The following is a 21,464-nucleotide window of genomic DNA, read 5'->3' as shown; positions in this document are numbered from 1 at the left end:
GTCCCCTTCTCCTTGTACCCTCCATCTTTCCCAACATCAGGGTCTTTTCCAGGGAGTTTTCTCTTCTCCTGAAGTAGCCACAATATTGGAGCCGCAGTTTCAGGATCTGTCCTTCCAGTGAGCACTCAGGGCTGATTTCCTTCAGAATGGATAGGTTTGATCTTCTTGCAGTCCATGGGACTCTCAAGAGTCTCCTCCAGCACCATAATTCAAAAGCATCCAGCTCTCACTTCCATACATCGCTACTGGGAAAATCATAGCTTTAACTATACAGACCTTTGTCGGCAAGGTGATGTCAATGCTTTTTAAGATGCTGTCTAGGTTTGTCATTGCTTTTCTCCCAAGAAGCAGGTGTCTTTTAATTTCGTGGCTGCTGTCACCATCTGCAGTGATCATGGAGCCCAAGAAAGTAAAATCTCTCACTGCCTCCATTTCTTCCCCTTCTATTTGCCAGGAGGTAATGGGACCAGTGGCCATGATCTTCATTTTTTTGATGTTGATCTTCAGCCCATATTTTGCGCTCTCCTCTTTCACCCTCAATAAAAGGTTCTTTAATTCCTCCTCACTTTCTACCATCAAAGTTGTGTCATCTGCATATTTGAGGTTGTTGATATTTCTTCCTGCAATCTTAATTCTGGCTTGGGATTCACCCAGTCCAACCTTTCGCATGATGAATTCTGCATATGAGTTAAATAAGCAGGGAGACAATATGCAGCCTTGTTGTACTCCTTTCCCAATTTTGAACCAATCAGTTGTTCCATATAACTCTGACCCTGAACCTCTGCTGCCTCATGGTGCATATTTGGGAGAAGAAATGGCTAAAGAGTAAACCCTACACTAATCCAGAGAGGAGCCCTTAAGACAGTTGGGTGGCTTCTTGTAGATCTACTAGCAACTCCAGCCGCAATGGTGCCAAACATGTTGCTCTGCTTTCCTTTGGACCACATCAATGAGGCCAAAAGGGGGTCTTCTCATCTGGGCAGCCCAGGACCTCCATACACAATACCCAGGCTTGCGCCCAAGCGAGGTCACTGCTAACACAGCTGTTTGACTTCACCTCCAGAGATGGACTCCATTGCTTCTTGAGTCTGCTCTTTTGAGGAAGCAGGTTTGCTGTGCAAGACCTCCCAATCTACTATGATTTCACAGCCTGAATTTGGCAGGATGCCATTGAATCTCAGCCGAAAATAGCAACAGCTTGGAAGTGCCCCCTGTATCATTCAGGTAAATGGTTTACATGAAGTTATCAAATTGTGTAACCCCCTGTTACTGTGTGGCCTGCCACAGTTCTGAGGAATCCAAACTGAAAGGTTGATCTGAGCAGAACCAAAGGTAACCAATATTAATCCCTAGAAGCACACATCTTTTTGATGTGCAGTGGATGGTTTCATAACAGTTCAAGTATGATTATACCAGGAAGGAAAACCCAAAGGAAAGCAATTAAGTTGGCATAGAATCATTGAGATTATTATTCTGCAGAAAACAATACCTTCACAATGTGCCTACACTTCAGCCATCTTTTTAAAATCACCTCTTTGAGATTGTTGATCTTACTCTCGTAGAGCCCTCTAAATCTTCTCGTATGCCACCTCTTAATTATTTTGAGTATTAAAATGAAAGATGTCAACTATGAAAGGATATGTTACAGGTTGGCTAATCCAGGAATCGTTCTAATACTTGCTCTCTCTCTCTCTCAAACACACAAAACTTGAAAAAAGGCAAAATTATTTGGCATTGTCAGATGGCTGTTGCGGTTGCTCGAGAGTAACCAGGCAGGACTCCAAACCTGTGTTTTACAGGTTTTATTTTGGTGCAAACTATTTACAGTGAAGAGCTCCAAAGCTCATGTCTGGCTCAATCGCTAGCAGAATCCGGGAGTGGTCTTTTTTTGGACCTCCCCAACATAAGAGTTTCGTTACCCCCAACCTTCTCCTTTCCTCTTTGCACCTTAGGCTACTGTGCAGGATCGGCAATGGCAAAGGCGTGTTTCCCTCCTGTCCGGCTTGCCCAGGAGCAGTGTTAAGGCTCCCACCAGCATCTTCTGGTCCTTGCACCTCTTCCCCACTAGTGGTGGGGCTTTCCTCCCCCCCAGAAGAGGAACTGCTTCGCAAGATTTTCAGAGGTTCCCTGTAACACTACTGCCCTTCTATTCCTCGCCTCTGAGCCGATGGCAGTTCCCTGACAGGCATGCTAGAGTCAGTGCTTACAAGGCTCTGTCTCTGTTCTTCACTGCTCTGCTCAAAGTCTGTGCTACAGCTCATCCTCGTGGGGAGAATGCAATTGCACCACAGAAATGTCCAAATGTATCACCAGACTTCCTCACTAGGAGCATTAGGTTAAAACATCAGATTTTTTTGAAAGGAGAATTGCTCAACCTTCTCATGGACCAAGGGGTGGTCTGGCTAGGCCAACACAACTCTAATTCAGAGGCAGTCCTGGGGTGGATCTACACACAGGGGAAAAACCACTATAAATAAGTCGGAAATTACATCGCTATAACAAAAAAAGGGAAAAACAAAACTATGTAAAACCTCATAGAAAAGTTTTCTGCTCTACAGCGCCTCCTGGTGTTGCATGCTTATAACACATTCAATATACTGGGGGTTTTTTTAAACTAATGTAGCTGAGTCTCTAGTATGATTTTTAACAGGGGTGAATATAAACTAAATTGCTTTCTTGCTGTCATGTAATTCCAGGGTAGCTGCCCCTAACTACCAGATATTTAAAGAAAGGCAGGCAGTATAATTGTTAGATCAGGGAAAGCCAACATGGTATTATCTAGATCCTATTAGCCCGGCCAGCATGGCTAATAGGGATGATGGAAGCTGAGAATTAAACAGCATCTAGAACAGTGTTTCCCAAACAGGTATCCAGCTGTTTTTGGACTACAGTTTTGGACTACAGTTCCCTGACCACTGATCCTGCTTGCTACGGATGATGGGAGTTGTAGTCCAAAAACAGCTGGAGACCCAAGTTTGGGAGACACTGATCTAGATAGGGTGCCACAAAGGCCACCTCTGTGTTTCACGAACACAGGAATAGATAGAACTGCAATATTTCTTCAACTGCTACATTACCATTTTTGCTCACGCTTTTGCCTTCCACTAAGGTAGATGGAGTACTTTGGCATGCTATGAAAGAAAGTGAATTTCTATCAGCTTTTCTAGACTGCAGCATAAAAGACAAGAGGGCCTTCTGAAGTCCAAAACAACATTTCTCGTTCCCAGAGGATGTGAAAGCTCCAATTCAACTGGCGCATGAAGAAAATGGGGAGATGGTTCTCAGTGCGCGAGGAAGAATGCGCTGTGACATTTGGAGCGGTTGGAAAATTGGATCCAAAGATTTGCAGATGCTTCCATCGTTACCAATGCAGGAATGTTTAATCTGTAAAACGGGCCAAGTGACAGTGGCTCCCTGCTGACCTAGGGAGAGAAAGAAGTTTTGACAAAGGAGTTCCCTTTTGTAACTTAAAAGATAAAGAACCATTGAAGCATTAAAACAATGGGGGAAGGAACCAAAATCTGCCTGGCACAGACTAGAAAACTAATTCAACTCTGAAGCCTCATAAGGTTTTGGCACATAGGACTCTTACTTATAGTGGAACAAATCGCTAGTCCAACTAGCAGAGCATTTAGTTGCATTGACAGCAGATCTCCAGAATTTCATATAGACATTCCCCAAGATGAAGATGATGGAGTTTATGGAGCTGGCTGATCTCACCAGGAGAATCTGCAACCAGAAAGAAGAGGAATACCAAGAAGACTGGAATAAATTTAAAGACTATTCAATATTACAATATTTATTCAAATAGTCTTTAAATTTCTTCCAGTAATCACTTGAAAGAATCAATTAGGCCTAGGATTAAAATGGGATTAAATAAATAAATAAGAAAATGTATGATAAGAAAAGTTAGGAAATAGGACTATGACTGTGATACGGTTTTATGAAATAATGATATTGGAAACTGCTATATATAATTACTAAGAAACTCGGAAGAGATTTGAGGAAGTCGAGTAATATGTTTATGAAGATGGATTTTGATTAATTAATTAAGTTTTTGTTTATGTGGTGATTTGATGTATTTTATGTTATATGTTCTCTTTTCTTTATTCTTTTTCCGTTTCATCCTTTTTTCTTTATTATTGTTGGCTCTTTCTTTTGTTATGTTTATGTATGGAAAATAATAAATATTATTGTAAAAAAAAAAGAATTTCATATAGACATTCCCAGCCCAAACCTGAGACCTGCATGTGAAACAGATGCTGTAAAACTGGACCAAGGCCTTTTCCACAACTGCTTCAGGGATGCCAATCTGAAAAAAAAATATTGGGAAGGGGGGCAAGTAAGCCCCATCCCAGATAATAGATCACACGACGTGGCAGTTGCACACCATTTGAATGACAATGCCCATCAACTTTGAGGAAGCAGCCCTCTCAAATATTTAAGGGGGTGAGCCAAAGGGACCTCAACCTCTAGGAGTTGGGTCCTATGGTGATGAGATCGGAGCAGATTGGACATAAGCATAAAGACAATATAGTTGTGAGTTGCGGGGAGGGGGTTAGTGTGTACAATGCCTGAGTCCCTTCTAAATCCTGGGATCCTGGATCCAGCAATGATTAAAATCTGTTTCATTCCTGAAAAGGTCAGGTAAGTGTCTTTGTGGCCTTAAAGGTAAAGGGACCCCTGACCATCAGGTCCAGTCGTGACCGACTCTGGGGTTGCGGCGCTCATCTCGCTTTATTGGCCGAGGGAGCCGGCGTACAGCTTCCGGGTCATGTGGCCAGCATGACTAAGCTGCTTCTGGTGAACCAGAGCAGCGCACAGAAACGCTGTTTACCTTCCTGCCGGAGCGGTACCTATTTATCTACTTGCACTTTGACTTGCTTTTGAACTGCTAGGTTGGCAGGAGCAAGGACCGAGCAACAGGAGCTCACCCCGTCGCAGGGATTCGAACAGCCGACCTTCTGATCGGCAAGCTCTAGGCTCTGTGGTTTAACCCACAGCGCCACCTGCGTCCCTACCTAAGTGCCACCGATGTACCTTCTTTATTTAATTTAGCTATTTCATTTATAACACCGCCTTTATCTTCCAAAGATCTCAAGGTGGTGTATGTGGTTTTCCTCCTCCTCATTTCATCCTTACAACAACCCTGTGAGGTAGATTAGGCTAAGAGATGGCGACTGGCCCAAGATCACCTAGGTTGTTTCATGGCTGGGTGGGGATTCGAACCCTGTTCTCCCAGGTCCTAGTCCAAAACTCTAACCATTACGCCACACTGGCTCTCCCAGCTGTGTCTTATGATACATAGGAAGTTGCAGTGTGCCAGAGGGCAAAGGGCTGGGCCTCTTCCCGCACCCGGCTGGTAGTTAGAAGACAAAAGCAGAGTGTATGAAAGCTGAGCTAGAAATGAGCAGTAGCCAGAGAGTCAGACCCCAGCTTGGTTCAGGTTTGATTCCAAAGCTGGTGAATGCCCACTCCCCCTCCATAATGTTTATTAAATTTTGTTTTACATTTTAGAATATTCATTTAAACGGGAGGCAGTAGAAGACAGGAGTGCCTGGCGTGCTCTGGTCCACAGGGTCATGAAGAGTCAGACATGACTAAACGACTAAATAACAACAACAACACAAAGTATCAATGACTTCCCTTCTTCTCTTTCCATGGTTCATTTTGCATAACCTAAATCCCTGCATATTTTACATAAACTAAACCATTCAGTATTCCGTTATTACAGCCATCAAAGCTTACACTGTTGAATTTATCTTACTGCTGCCCACGTTTTCAAATGTACAGAATTTCCACCCATATATTCAATACACATTTTCCAATCTTCTTTAAACATATGTTCTTCTTGTTCCCTTATTATGTATGTTAAGTCTACAAGCTGTGCATATTCTGTCAGCTTGAGCTGCCAAATTCTTCTTTGGTTGGGACCTTGCTCGTTTTCCATTTTGGGGCTAACAAAACACGGGCCGCAGTAGTGGCATACATAAAAAACCTTTTTTGACACCTGGGAATTTCCGTCTGAATTATCCCCAACAAAAAGGACTCTGTGGTGGTGGTGTTGTTTTGGAAAAGTACTTTTAAACATTTTTTTCAATTCATTATGAATTGTTTCCCAATACTCTTTTCTTATTATGAATAATAAGAATAATATGTTTCATTTCTTGCTGTGTTTCACTTGGCCTGCCCAAGTCCAGGTCACGTGTCCATCTTACTGCTTCTTCTATGGAACTTATGCAAACTAACAGGGTTGGGCAGTAATACGAGAGAGATCATTACCAAAAGCTATGTGACCCGCCAGCCTCCTGACAATCCAAAGGACCATTTCTCTACCAGGATAAAGTTGTTATTCACGCATTACCGTGCTGCATGATTACAAAAGGAAGGTTCAAATAGATTAACACATTAGCTTTTAACTTGAAATAAATTACTCAAAATTATTAATTAACTTCCTCCTCCTCCCACTTCAAGACTTTTAAGGGTTGCGATCAGTGAGGACTAAACTCACAGGTCCCAGATTCGCGTGCAGCCTGCCCCCACCCCAGCTTGTGTACAGCAGTGGAAATGGCTTCATGCAGCTGTTCTGCCTCTTTTGGTGCAAATCACATCTCCCCCTGCCAACCAGTGCACCACCCCGAGGGGGGAAAAGAGACATGTACTTGTACCTTTCGCCTTCTTGAGTGGGAAAAAAAACCAGGAAGAAAAATGATTAGGAAGCCCTTCTCTTCACTAGTATTTTGGTTAATACTGCAGTCTCTGTGTCTGGGGTTTTTTTAAGCAGTGACAACAAAAACTTCCATAATTCCAGGGGAAATGTTAGCATGACACATAGTTTAAACGGCAGGAAATGAGAGGAATTTAAGAATATAAGCATTGCCTTTCTAGATCTGGCCTACCTCAATTTAGTCGAGAATTCAGACAAGTCAATCAGGATCTATCTTCTTAACTTTCTCAAGCTTTGCCCTCAAGCTTTGTGTGGATATAATTTTCAGGGTTTCAGCCAGCCAGACACGCCCTTGGGTTGCCTTAAAAGTACTGCTGTACAAAGTCTAGCATATTTAGGTGACCTAACAATGAAATATTATGTTGACCATGATGATGATGATGATGATGATGATGACAGGTGCTAAGGAAAAGTGTACTTTATTGCCACCATGGAAGTCAATTTAAACAGTTGCAGTACAAAGTAATGGTCGATTGATCTACAGCTTTACTCCCAATGCAATCTAAAATTACTGAAATGGTCCAAAAGTTAGAAGATACAGTAGGCATGGGAAATTTCACCATGTTACTGGAAATGAAGCATCTAGAGAACAGAACTTTGTGTACTGCTGCTAAATTGTCTGCATCTGTTTTCTAAGTGACATCCCATGATGTCCCACAGGGCTTTTCTTAACAAGAGGGCTCACTGTTGTAACCACAATTTAAAAGGGTTTTTTTATGTTCTCTTCATTTATACTAAGCAGTTCAGGACATACATATATTGATCGTGACATTTCAAACAAAACTTTCATAACTCTGAAAAATTATACTCACTGTGAATTAGAATTTTATTATGCCAATGAAGGCTGAATGAATGAATTAGAATTTTGAAAATGTACATAAGAGCATCTTTCTAAAATGGAGTCTTCAATGTTGGGTTCTACAGGGTCCATGTGATATTAAGAAAAGGCAAAGGACCCCTGGACAGTTAAGTCCAGTCAAAGGCAACTATGGGGTTGTGGCGCTCATCTCGCTTTCAAGCCGAGGGAGCCGGCGTTTGTCCACAGACAGCTTTTCGGGTCATGTGGCCAGCTTCTGGTACAATGGAACACCATGACGGAAACCAGAACACACGGAAACGCCGTTTACCTTCCCATAGCAGTGGTACCTATTTATCTACTTGCACTGGCGTGCTTTTGAACTACTAGGTTGGCAGGAACTAGAACAGAGCAATGGGAGCTCACTCCGTCTTGGGGATTTGAACCACCAACCTTCTGATCAACAAACCCAAGATGCTTGGTGGTTTAGACCACATAACATCTACAAGAAAACACTGAGGATGTTGTCAGCAATATGCTAGTAACACCCAGCTCTACTTCTCCTTTGCATGTGTGGCAATGGATGTGCTGGAAGGATGGTAGTGGACCGGATGAGAGCCAATAGAGTGTTCAATTCAGATAAGGCACCATTAGTGGTTTCCTGGACCAGATGGATAGGAGGTTGCCTGCTCTTGGTGGGGTTACACTCTCTCTGAAGGAGCAGGTATGCAGCTTGGGTCCATCACTGTCGCTTGAGGTCCAGGTGGCCTCAGTGGCATGGAATGTCTTTCATCAGCTTTGGCTGGTGGCCCAGCTGCGCCCCTATCTGGACAAGGGACAGCCTAACTTCTGCTGCCTATGCTCTGGTAGCCTGTAAATTAGATTACTGCAATATGTTTTGCATGAGGCTACCTTTGAAGATAGTTCCGAAAGTGCAGCTTGTGCACAATTCAGCCAGCCAGGTTCCTCGCAGGGACAAGGCGGTCGGAGCACATAACACCAATCCTGGCAACACAAAGCCCTCACTCTGGATAGAGGAAACTGAAAATAGAAATACTCGTCTTTCGGAGACTGGAGAAAATGAGGAAGGATTTAGTAGGAGACACTTCCTGGCGTAATAGTCAAAGGAGATCTCCCCAGATTTCCAAGTCTTTGAGGATGATTTTGAAAGACCTCATTGCATACTAGGCTCAAAAATGAACTGCCCAATATATACCGTATATTAGAATACGTTTTGCAGATGTCTGAGAAAGGAAGAACTATATCAAGTGCTGTGCCATTTTAAAGAACTTAATACAAAAGAAAAGTGATACATATTCCTCAGGGTATGTATGTGCCCAGACATTCTTTATAGTAGCAGAGAATTGAAGTCTAGTATAGGGCTACAGTACCTAGGCAGAATTCATCACTGGAGCTAATGGTGAAGCACAAGGGGAAATGGATGTTGACATTGACAAAAACACAAGAAGATTTGCTTACCTCACAGGGCAGATCTCCATTAACACTGAGATTAAGGGGGAGAAAGCTTTATAATTCAGCTTTATAATTCTAGCAGTCTGTCAGGTAGGTCCATAATACTCATATTTTACAGATGGAAAGCCGGCAGAGAACGACCACTTTGCCCTGGTCATTTCACAAGTTCCTGGCATAACTCACATCTGGATGATGCCACAATACATCTGTAAAACAAATCAATAGGCAATGTGAGCACCTTCAGATATTGTGATGTGTATATGCTAAAGACAGGACTCATTTTAATTATGCAATTCCTTTAAAGACGGGGGAGGGGCGACGACTCTGGTGAAGGGAGCCAGTCTTGAAGCACGCCTGAGTTTCTTTCACGACCTTTTGCTAAAATAATTGTCAAGTGCTACTGTGCAACTTGGACTCTGCACTTTTTTCTTTCTTTTTTTTAGCAATGAGCTGTTTTGCGTTTGAGCTTAACTAAAAATTAAGCATTAACTTATATGACAGAATGCCAGAAGAGAAATATATATATATTTTTTTTCAAAAACTAGCCTTCCTGGAATTGCAAATTAATAACGTCAATACTGCTATCTGTTGCCGTTGCTAAATATACGGTGCACCCTTTCTTCACGCAAAAGCTTGAGGCTCATGATTTCAGATGCTAGCCAGACATGAAAAAAAACAAAACTTGCATCTGCATTGACACTTGTTCCCTTGTGTAATTTGCTAATGTTGTACTAGACAGCGAAAAGTGTGCTCCTCTTCCCGTTGTGGCAGAATAAACTGCTGGAGATTTCACCCTGGGAACATGTCCGGAGTACAGATTATAGCATTCGCCCTTTGTTTTTGTGGAATAGGAGCGATTATTGCAGCCACGGTCTCAAACGAATGGAAAGTGACCAGCAGGGCTTCGTCTGTGATCACAGCGACGTGGGTCTTCCAGGGTCTCTGGATGAATTGTGCAGGAAATGCCCTGGGTGCTTTTCACTGCAGACCTCACCTGACCATCTTCAAAATAGAGAGTAAGTGAAAGGGAACTAGAGGGTGGGTATCTATATGTATGTGTGGATCTTGTTAGATGGGGAACGAATATGGCTTTCGTGATACTTGTAGAGGGGGGTACATGCTTAGATTAGGATGCTTGTTTGATGCTTGGTGCACATTGGTGCACATTGCTTGGTGCACATTGACATTTGAGATTTGGAATGGGGGACCGCTGGGAGGCTAACATAAGCCCTGTTTTCTTGGCCACCGCTCTTTTCTCCCTTCGTTGCTGCCGCCGCTGCCATTTCTGCTCCTTATGGTCTTCAATACTCACGAAATCAAACGTGAGTTCCTCCTGTAACCATCTCTTCGCTAATATCCACTTAATCCTTCTCTTGATGTTACAGTCAAGCCTTGGTTCTCGAACGGCTCCATTTTCAAACATTTTGGCTCCCAAATGCCGAAAACACAGAAGTAAATGCTCGGGTTTTCAAACGTTTTTCGGGACCCAAACGTCCGACGCAGCTTCCGCTTGAGTTTAAGAAGTACTTGCAGCCAATCAGAAGCCATGCCTTGATTGCCGAACGTTTCAGAAGTCAAACGGTCTTCTGGAACGGATTACGTTTGACAACCAAGGTTTGACTGTAGTCCATAGTCACAGCTGACCTTTATTCTTTCCTTACATACAGCACCTGTGTTATTTATCATAAATACAAAATCCATTTCAAATCCTTCATAAACGTTGTTCTCAGACCTGGTGTGTTGGGAGAGTTAATTGCTATTTTCCCTTGTCCAGTTCAGTTCAGGAGGAAGTGATGGACATACGTTTGCAACAGGAGCAGGGAACCTGTTTTTTTCTAAGAAATTGTATTAAAGTAATTTGGTCTGATCTGTAATAATCTGGAAAACTAATAAAAAATAATATTAAAATAAACATAAACAAGGACATTGCCAGGCTTCTTAGCATACATCAGGGATGTCCAACAGGTTGATCGCGATGTACTGGTAGATCCCCAGGAGGTTTTGGTAGATCGTGGTCGATCTCTGGGTCCTTTTCTTTATCATTGGTAAAACAGAATCTGGCTTTCCTCCTTCCTAAACCTGAACCCCTAAAAGGGGTTTTTAATTCTGTGAGTAGATCACAGTCTCTTGGGAGGTGGCCAGCCCTGGTATACATCAACCATGTTTATATGTACATGGTCAGTAATACCTGTTAACATCAAATACAAAATGGTAGCAGTAACAGGCAACTTGCAATACTTTTGAAATAAATTAAAATGTTATAAATCTACTTGCTTGCAACCCTTTGAAATAACAATTATGGATCCAGGATCTCTACAATTAGATGCTTCCACACTGAGGACGAACTTTATGTCCATGATAGGGCGATACGGCTAATCCAGGTAACGGATCTAGATCATGAATCTATAAATTTACTGGATGTGAACAAACGCTCTGCCTTACTACTTGGAGAGTTAATGCATCAGTGTTGGCAAAAGCTACCTTGGGGTTAAAGAGCTCAACCTGAATAGTTCAGTTCTTGTACAGTACGGAATAGAGGCCAAGAAAAATCATTATCCTTCGTTGTGCCTATTAATCCATCCTTACTTATTTTTGACCTTTCTGATCTATTCTACCCAAACTAAGGAGAACCACAGTTGTTCTTCATTTGTCAAAACAAGGGATTGTTACAGTGGCGGCTTCCTTGAGATTAATAGTCTTCTTGTACCTGGAAAATTTGAGACAAGTAATACTGCAGGCCTCCCACATTCTAGGGAAAAGGTAGTTCTTTATCTCTGACAGCAGCAGCATGCTAATTTTGAGGAGCTTTAGCACACATGAGGGGTAAAGGATAAGGAGAGTTTTAGCCATATGTCTGACAGCAAGAGAGTGTTAAAATTCTCTTCATTATATGCAGTGCATTTTTTCTAGGGGAATGCAGAGGTACGCATACCCCTAAACATTTTGTGAATCTTTGTACTTTTGTCCATTTGTTGTATTTATTTCCCCCAATTTGAACTATAAAATGGTGGTTTTCTTGAGTCAAAATGAGAGTATCCCTAAACATTTTTAAAGGAAAAAATCTCTGTCAGGAATGGATTTTCCCAGTTTACCAAGTAGTCGCACGTGTACTAGGGCAACTTGGTTAATAGCTGTCATTGCCCACATCCACACAAAACAAAACCGGGTCTTAGCATACACGTGCTACCTTCTGAAGAAGAAATCACAGCTGTTTTGCTCCCTCCCTGGCTTTTTAGGTTAGTGTGGCAACTAAGTGAGGTTTGGCTTACCATGTTGTCTGAACCTAGGATTGTGGTTCAAGTCTTTTGAAATATACTCGGAGTCGAGAGTGGATTTCATGCTCTTTATTCAGCTCATAGTCGTGAGGAGGAGTGGAAGTTCCCCCAGAATGTCTGCTTTATATACATTATTTACAGAATGGGCCCCACGTGATTGGCTAATTCCGGGATTCACCTGTAGGCCAATCAGGTTGCGGATTCACTTCCACCTGGAGCTGGATTGGGTGACTCCTATGGACCAATTAGACTGCTGCATTCTGGACCCTATTGTTCTAGGACCAATCAGACTGCTGCATTCTGAACCCTACTGTTCTAGGACCAATCAGACTGCTGCCTTTTGGATCCTATTCAACTCAGTACATAACATCTCTTTTTAACCATGAACTGCAGTCACCCGCTTCTAAGCTAAGGAGAAATTAGGCTAGGCTGTTGAAGTCGAAATGCAGCTCTCTCTCTCTCTCTTTTTTTTGCATTTCTTTTTTCGGTAACTGGTAGGCTCCACTCTCCTCCCGTCCCACAGACTTCTCGCTTATCACCTGGAATGCAGAATTTATGGCTTCCGACCAGTGCTCCCTTCAGGCTTGTAAACGCTCTTTCCAGTCTTCAGGGAAAGAATGCTATTGCTTTTGTAGCCAAAATGGCACAGCCAATAAACAAGTGGGAATGGAGAGGCTGGGATCTTGATAATTCCCTTTCGAATCCTTCAGTAAGTAAGGATAACACAGATGGCCATAGCAAGCCTATATTGCTGTTTGTTACTGTGAGCCTTTTAAGATTAGTTTAGTTTTAACACGCCAAGTAATGATAATAATCACGGTGCTCCAAGCATTTACGAATCCCCGGGACAAAAAGCTTCGCAGCCCTTGAACCACTTCTTTCTACTAGGAGCTTGTAGCTTATATTCAGAGAAAGAAGCTGATAACAGCGCTTGCTCAAATGAGTTGGCAGCAGCAGCGATGCTAATTTTAAACACACTGTGCAAGCACTTCCAATGTATAGTATTACACTAAGTGAAATAAGGCACTGATCAGAAATCAAGCATTTTAAACTATCGGTTAGGATAATCTCATAATACAAAATCGTTGCAGACATGGGGATTTGAATCCCTTTTCTTTAGCACGTCTGCAATGGAGTGCCACAGCAAATTCTCTTTCAAAAGAAGGGCTGGAAACCAGTGCATTATTATCCTGCTAAACAGGGGGTGCATGTCAGTATACAGAGGTTGCTAAGTTACTGTACTGCTTCTCATATCGCATGCATAATTCTGACCTCAGAAGACACCAAGGTGGCCGTGAAAGGCACAGCACACAGAATGATTCCTACCACACACACACCCCAGAGGAGTAAGAGACAGGAGGAGATGGACTTGGAGAAGGCTTTTTCCATTCTTGACCTAACCCCTTCAGATCCAAGGCTACTGGTTGTGGATTGGTATGCTGATAACCCGGTGGCTACCTTCCATGGAGACGACATTGGAGAAAAGGGGTTGCAGTCTGGAGAAGACAAGCTGAGAGAAAGGAGTTAGGAAGTACTCAAACCATAAAGTTCTTGCCTTTGTAACCTGGCCCAACAATATTCAGATAAGCTCCAAAACACAAGAGGAAAAAGCTCAGGAACAGCAGTTGCAGACCTAAGAACACCCCAAGCTGGCTTTGGAAGACACAGTGCCTAGGACAGTCTCTGTTAAGTTGTGGGTGAACCTATCAGACGACACAGGGATTCTTCAGACAGCTCTTGTTTATTCACAGGCCAGAACTGAACTGAACTGAAGGGTTCAGCCAACCTGCTTATATAGAGCTCAACTACAAAGCAACAGTAACAACTTTCTGTAACTATCCAATCACTGAATGTCACTTTCAATTCCTTATTTGCATATGCGGACCTGAGTGAAAACTATCTACAGTATCCCCCTGCTGGCCCAGGGTGAGAACTTCAGTACATAACAGTCTCTTCCTCCTCTGGAGAATGGCAGGAATCTCGGCACAAAATGGATTGCAACCCTTCCAGCAAAATGCATTTTATATGGACAAACAGTGTGGGACAGGGAGGGCATGAGGATGACTCCTGTGTACCCCACCCCAAAAAGGTGCCTGCATCCAGTTTCGAATGTACATTATCCCACAGTGTGTACATGCCCTTAGCTGTTTTATAATGCTATAAACCAAATTTGTGTAATTAGGTCTTTTTACTACTTGTTTTTATATTGCCATGTGTGCAATTGATATCTATCTCTACTAGGATTCTGTTTTCTGACATCTTTACTGTATGCTGCCTTGGAAACGTTCGTTTGGAAACAGTTGAGATGTTGTGATGCTTGGTGAATAAATGGATGGGTTACAGGTTAGGTGGATAGATGGATGGATGGAAAATCTAGGAGGGAACATATTGCCCATTCCATTTTGTAACGTTCTAACAGAATGTGGCAGTCCGATGAAGACAGGATGAGGTTAAATTTTCCCTGGTTCCCATTGAGTTCCTTTGCACAAAGTACGGTAAATAAATTGTAATTTAACACAAAGGATTAACAACCAGCAGTGTCACCATTAATTTCTGCAGTCTCCTAAATTCTGATGTCTGGAGAGCGGTTGAAAGGGCTGAAAGAAGCACCGAAAGGGCTTCTCCCTGCACCTGGCTCTCTTCCTCCATTGCCTGAACATATCCTGCACCCTCTCCCCATCTCATCTCTTGACCAATAGTACTCCAGGCAAGGCGCAATAATAATTTTAGGCAAAAAAGGCTGATAATATCAATAAATATCGGCCTAGGGTGTATACTCACGAAAAAGGATGTATACTCACAAAAAGTGTTATAACCCACCCCAAAGTCTAGAAATGTAATTGCAGTTCTAAAGGTAGCTTACAAGAGAAGATCTATGGCTGAGTAGTGTTAGGAGCCAACAGTTTGGAAGCACTTTAAATCCAATCTGCCATGTTGAAACTTCATTGTTATTAGTTGCTTTTCTAACAAAATACTAAAACCAAGTGCAACCTCAAAACTAATAAAAAAACTTCAAAAACACATCTATAAAAATGTCAAGACGGGTCTTACAGATCCTGTCCCACCAAAAGAGGCTATGGGGACTTAAAACCATTCGAAATTAAAGGCCAGAAACGTAGGTAAAAAGGGAATATTTTTTGCCCACTTCTTAGAAAATAAATAAAAAGAGCACCAGGCAAACTTCCACGCGAGAAACATTCCACAAGCAGGGAGCTGCCATTGAAAAGACTCATTCTTGTGTTCCCACCCACTGGACCTGCTGTGAAAGACACGCATGGAGAAAGGCCTCAGGTGATGACTGCAGGTTCTGGGTTGGTTATATTAGGAGAGATGGCCCTTAAGCTACTGGGGTCCTGAGCTGCATAAGCCTTGATAACTCAAAATCATCACTTTGCATTGAGTTGTGCCAGAATTGGGGCAATATGTTCAGATAAGTTCAATATGTTCCTGCCCCAGTCTACAATCTGGCCACTGTCTTCTGCACCAGTTTCTGAACCATCTTCAAAGGCAGCCCCACATATAAACGCATTGCAGTAATCCAACCTTGACTGTACCAGGCTATCTGTCCAGACATGCACAGCTCTGAACTACGTCCATTGGTGATGTCAAATTTAATTTTACCTCAGTTCACCCATCTTGCATAGTGCTGTTACTTAATATTCTCATTAAAGTTAGCGATTGAATTCCTCAGGACCATCCATCCAGCAGCCTATTTCAAATGAGGGCGCACAATATCAAATGCGTTTGCACCATTTCCCCCCCTCTTTATCTATTGTTAATCCATTAACTCTTTTTCCTGTTTTCGTGCCACTAAAAAAGCAATGATTATTGAGAAATACATGGTGCAGATCTAGGTTTCTCCTAAGACTTCGTTTTTCAGCGTATTTATTGATAACCATGGAGATAAACAATTTTTGTAGAAATTTCTCATTAAAAAGCAAAGAAGAAGAAGAAAAGTGCAAAAATGGCACCATTACAGGCTATAGAGCTATCAATGTCAGGGATACAGTTTTAAAGAGAGTTTAAAGTGGTATGATAGGAGCATTGTTATCAACAATGAACACACCTGAGCAGCTTTTGCTAGTTGTGGGCACACCACAAAACAGCCCCAAATGCCTTTTCCAAATGCAAAGTGGGATAGTTTTGCATATCAATATCACAGGCCATGATGCTTCTTACATACAACCTTCCACACTCTTAAAAAAGTATTAATTTGCTTCAGGGTCAATAAAAAATAAATGATTTAAAAAAATAATAATTTTAAATTGTGATTTAAATCGATTTTGATTTAAATCAAAGTCACCCTGCACCAAAGTCTTTCAACCAAGTGTTTTTTGGACATGAGCACACAATGGGCATTTATTTTGTACACCCCTTAATCTTGAGATGTTAAATCTTATTAACTAATAGTTTATCTTTATAGACTAAACTGGGTAGGTAGGTGGACTTTGTCTATTATTTCTCAGAAGGCAACGAGATGCACACTATATATCATTTTGAAACCACCCATTCGTTCAAAATTACGAACAAGCCGATTCAGATTTCCAAAGGAAATGAGGACTCGGGAGTTTTATATTTCCTTTCCTGGATGGAAAAATTCCAGAAAGTCACAGCTCCTTGAATGTTGTCTTCCAGAGCTCAGATAGGCATATATAAACAATTAGAATGACACAGCAAAGCTCTTCACATGTTGCACGCAGCAAAACGATCTATTTGAACTTCAAAAGCTGCTCCCATCTTCAGAAGAAAGGCAAAATAGTTAACAAATCTTAAATGCATAAAAATAGTTATCTAAATTGTCACGACATATTTTTTTAAAAAATTGTGTTTCTTTACATTTGCAAAAGGCCAAGCTGTTTTAACATTCTGATCCTTCTAACTGCAATGGAAGCCTCGGTTTGTGTTGCCTGCAGTAGCTGCAGTTCATTCTACCCAAGAAAAGTGGTTAAAACTTAAACAATGGAGGAGGGAGCTGAAACCTGGAGGAAGACAGCAATTTGCGCCAACCATTTTTTAAAAGGCAACACTAAATTCTATTCACCTACAAATCCATACAGACCAGAAATCTTGCCTATATGGCTATCTGCTACAAAGAGTTTTACACGGGAGCTCCGTGTAACAGGTACCAATACCAAATGCACATTTTGAAGCAAATGTTTTTTGACAGGAACAGCCTAGTAGAGCAGGCCAATGGGCCATCGTGTTCAGTATCCTGTTTTCACAGTGGCCAACCAGATGGCAAATCTGCAAGCGGGATCTTGGCATAAGAGCACTCTCGCTCCTGCAGATGCCAGCAGCCGGGATTCAGAGTCATACTGCCTCTGGCTTTGGAGACAGAGTATTCCGGCTAAGCAAATCAGTCTCTTAAGCTTAAGCCAAGAAAGGGTATTCTCTATAAGATTGAATATCAATATACGTATCAAGACTTTGAGATTAGACCACTGAAGAAGCCCAAAAAACTATCCTGGGAGGGTGCTGCCTGCAAGCCCCAGTTAAAGGGCTCCATTGGGGGCAAACAGCAGCCTTTTGATTACTTGGACTGCCAGGGCGAAACAGGTACAAAACGCCGGCACCCTGTAGTCTACAACTTCACTGTCTACAACTTTATTAACATCCATCTACAATTCTAGCACCTCCCAGTATTGTGAATATCACCGAACTTACCTTTTGTTGGTATCTTCATGAACTTATCCAAAAGACTGAGATAAGCATTTGAAAATTCTATTGAAACCAGGCACTATAAGTTCATTTTAGGCTGGGTAGTTCGCAAGTCTTTGTGGCTTTGCTTAATGTTTTGTATTTTTCTCAGAAGGTTGACAAAGTATGTACAGTGGTACATCAGGTTACATATGCTTCAGGTTACATACGCTTCAGGTTACAGACTCCGCTAACCCAGAAATATTACCTCAGGTTAAGAACTTTGCTTCAGGATGAGAACAGAAATCGTGCTCCGGCGTCGCGGTGGCAGCAGGAGGCCCCATTTGCTAAAGTGGTGCTTCAGGTTAAGAACAGTTTCAGGTTAAGATAGGACCTCCGGAACGAATTAAGTACTTAACTTGAGGTAGCACTGTATAATTATTGTTCTCTGTATATTAATTGCCAACGTGTTGCATGAGTCGCACTACAGTCAATACCCTCGGGTTGAAGTTGCTTCAGGTTGGGTGTTTTTGGTTTGTGCTCTGCAGTGACCCTGCAGTAACGGAACATATTACTTCTGGGTTTCGCCGCTCGCACATGCGCAGATGGTCAAAATGACATCATGTGCATGCGCAGAAGCAGCAAATTGCAACCCGCGCACGCGCAGACACAAATTGCGTTCTGCTCTGGATGCCAATGGGGCTCCGGAATGGATCCCATTCGTATCCAGAGGTACCACTGTACTTTTATCAGCAGCACAGGTTGCATTTTTCTAGCATTGGAGACAGAGTATGGCTAGTTGCCCTTGGTGGTCATCACTGCCTCCAATGGGAGAGGAATCTGTAGTTTAACTAGGCGCTGCATAAAGTGGTCCTTGCCTTTGTCTGTCCCAAATACTCCAACATGCAACTTCATTACATGGCCATGAGTTCTGGTGTCACGGGAGAGGCTGAAAAACTTTCCCATATACACTTTCTCCATGCCACAAATATTTTTGTAAACCTGCACCATGTCACCTCTTACTGGGCCTTTCCCTGAACCCGTAAGTCTGCAATGTTTCATCGTAGGAGAGTTGTTTCATCCCCTTGATCGTTTTGGCTGCAAACTGAACGTGAACAATACAGTGGTACCTCTGGTTAAGAACTTAATTCATTCCGGAGGTCCGTTCTTAACCTGAGAATGTTCTTAACCTGAGGTACTACTTTAGCTAATGGGGCCTCCCGCTGCCACCGCACAATTTCTGTTCTCATCCTGAGATAAAGTTCTTAACTCGGTTAGCAGAGTCTGTAACCTGAAGCGTCTGTAACCTGAAGCGTCTGTAACCCGAGGTACCACTGTACTTCTTCTTCTTCTTTGGCGATCACTCGTAGCCAAGTAAGATTGTCTTCCATGAGCACAGTCTTAACATTGTGTCCATAAGTGACTGTGGAGGCCAATTCTGGATCCACACGTCCTTCCACAGTGGGGTTTGCCAAGCATGCCTTCCTCTTAACACATTTCTCCCTTTCATCCTGAGTTTGAGCCTCTTCAAAGCCCATGACACCTTTGGTAAAGGCTGTTCTCCAACTGGAGTGCTCATAGGCCAGTGTTTCCCAGTCGTCAGTGCTTATACTACATTTTTTTAGATTTGCCTTGAGAGAGTCTTTAAACCTCCTTACAGACACATGCTGAAAGAATAGCACATGATGGAGCAACTATACATTTAATGTATAGTTTGGTTGTTGTTGCTGCTGTTGTTGTTGTTGTTGTTGTTGTTGCTATACCCCATCCATCTGGCTGAGTTGCCCCAGGTACTCTGGGCATCTTCCAATGCATATAAAAACATAATAAAACATCAAACATTGAAGAATTCCCTAAACAGGGCTGCCTTCAGATGTCTTCAAAATGTTGTGTATTTCTTTATCTCCTTGCCATCTGATGGAAGGGTGTTCCACAGGGCAGGTGCCACTACCAAGAAGGCCCGCTGCTTGGTTCCCTGTAACTTCACTTCCTACAGTGAGGGAATCGCCAGAAGGTCCTCGGAGCTGGACCTCAGCCCATCAGGCAAACTGTACAATTATGGGAATGGTAGTTTAAAGGCGCAGAAAGCTGTTAGGAGACCTGCCACAGACCTATATTTTCCAGCACCTTTGAAAAATTACAGTTTCTTGGGGGGGTGAACCACGGCTGTTAAAGTAGTATAACAGTGATTTAAAGGCAAGGTGTAGAGTCCAGCCAAATTTGGTGGTGGTCTCTGAGTTACCGAAGAGAACCTGTTTGTGCCTGAGGCTTTTCAGCTATTCAGTAAGGTCCAGATGCCAATTCCAAGTTGCACAGGAGAACCTCTGCAGCTGCAGCTTCTGTGTTGTGATATTTCTGAAAGCTGCTCTGTTCCAAAGCCAGCGAAAGGACAGAATTCTTGGTGTGGGTGGAGTATTGCATCCTTAGGACGTTGGGTGACCCACGTCATATCTTTTAATCCCAAACTATTCCCCTCTAACCTCCGTGCTGCACAACCTTCCAGCTCCTCGAGTAATCGAGCTGGGACTTGTTGTCGTACATAGCCTGACCCAAGCTAAACAGTACGCTTAGATCACTCATTAAAATAATTAATGCTTGCAAAAACACATTCCAAACCTGCTTTTCAAAAACTGTTGGCGAAATTGTTTCAAAGGAGATAATAAATGCATTGTGTGGTCTCCTGTAAGCTAATTTAACTCCAATGGAATCCGCATTGGTACGTTGGCACAAAAACCCACATAAATCAGAGTTCATCAGCTTCTTGCCATGGGGAACTTGGAACTAGCAACATGGAGAATTATATTTAATCACACTGATCTTTATTTTCCTTTCAAAATGCTTCCTTACCTCATTACCTGCGTTGGAATTAAGCATTTAAAGTATGATTAGAAATTTAATTAGGCATATGTTAAAGAAACTCGGATAGTTTAAATACCTGGAGCTGCTTAAGTTATCTAACACAGTGTGACCTACTGCTACTGACCCGAGCAATTTATTTGATATTAATTGTGATGACTGGTGTATCATCAAGTCTTCAACTAAGGGTACTCCCTAATAATAATGATAATGATAAGAATACATTTGGTAATGAGTCAGACCTAGCTGATGTGGTACTCTAGATCATTCTTCCCCAACCTGGTACCCTCCTGATGTTTTGGACTACAAATCCCATCAGCCCTAGCCAGCAAGAAATGCCCTGAAATAAATGTAATTAATATAGTCAGGCTGGGACAGAAGCTCTCTATGCTGACACATAATAATAATAATAATTTATTATAATAATAATTTATTATTTATACCCCGCCCATCTGGCTGGGCTTCCCCAGCCACATCACCGGAAAAAGAAGAATTGCAACACACACACACCCCCAAAATGGCAAAATACGGCACATATTAGCCTAAAATGTGCACACGCTGATGTACATGTGCAGATGCAAATTTAGAACTAATTGCGTTCATTTAAATAGAAATGCAATATACTTGACCTGACCATAGCGGGGAAGGCTGAGGTCCTTTTTGGGGGACCAAATAAAATATTTGAGAGAGCCAGGGTGTG

At 42.3% G+C, this 21,464-nt stretch overlaps 1 protein-coding gene across 2 annotated transcripts in view; it reads left to right on the top strand.

Annotated features, from left to right (window-relative positions):
• Window positions 1-21,464, top strand: part of CLDN10 (claudin 10) — an 89,605-nt gene that overhangs the window by 13,687 nt on the left and 54,454 nt on the right. The window contains exon 2 of one of the 2 annotated variants that reach the window (XM_083735380.1): window positions 9,848-10,012. In XM_083735380.1, the coding sequence (XP_083591506.1) occupies window positions 9,848-10,012 (165 nt within the window). Of the gene's footprint in view, window positions 1-9,599; window positions 10,013-21,464 lie in introns of those variants that run through there. The other variant, XM_083735379.1, reaches the window with a different exon arrangement.

Source organism: Podarcis gaigeae (assembly GCF_964106915.1).
Source record: "Podarcis gaigeae genome assembly, chromosome: 4".
Taxonomy (NCBI): Eukaryota; Metazoa; Chordata; class Lepidosauria; order Squamata; family Lacertidae; genus Podarcis; species Podarcis gaigeae.
The sequence above is the reverse complement of the archived record's forward strand: the minus strand, read 5'-3'. Positions and strand labels throughout refer to the sequence as shown.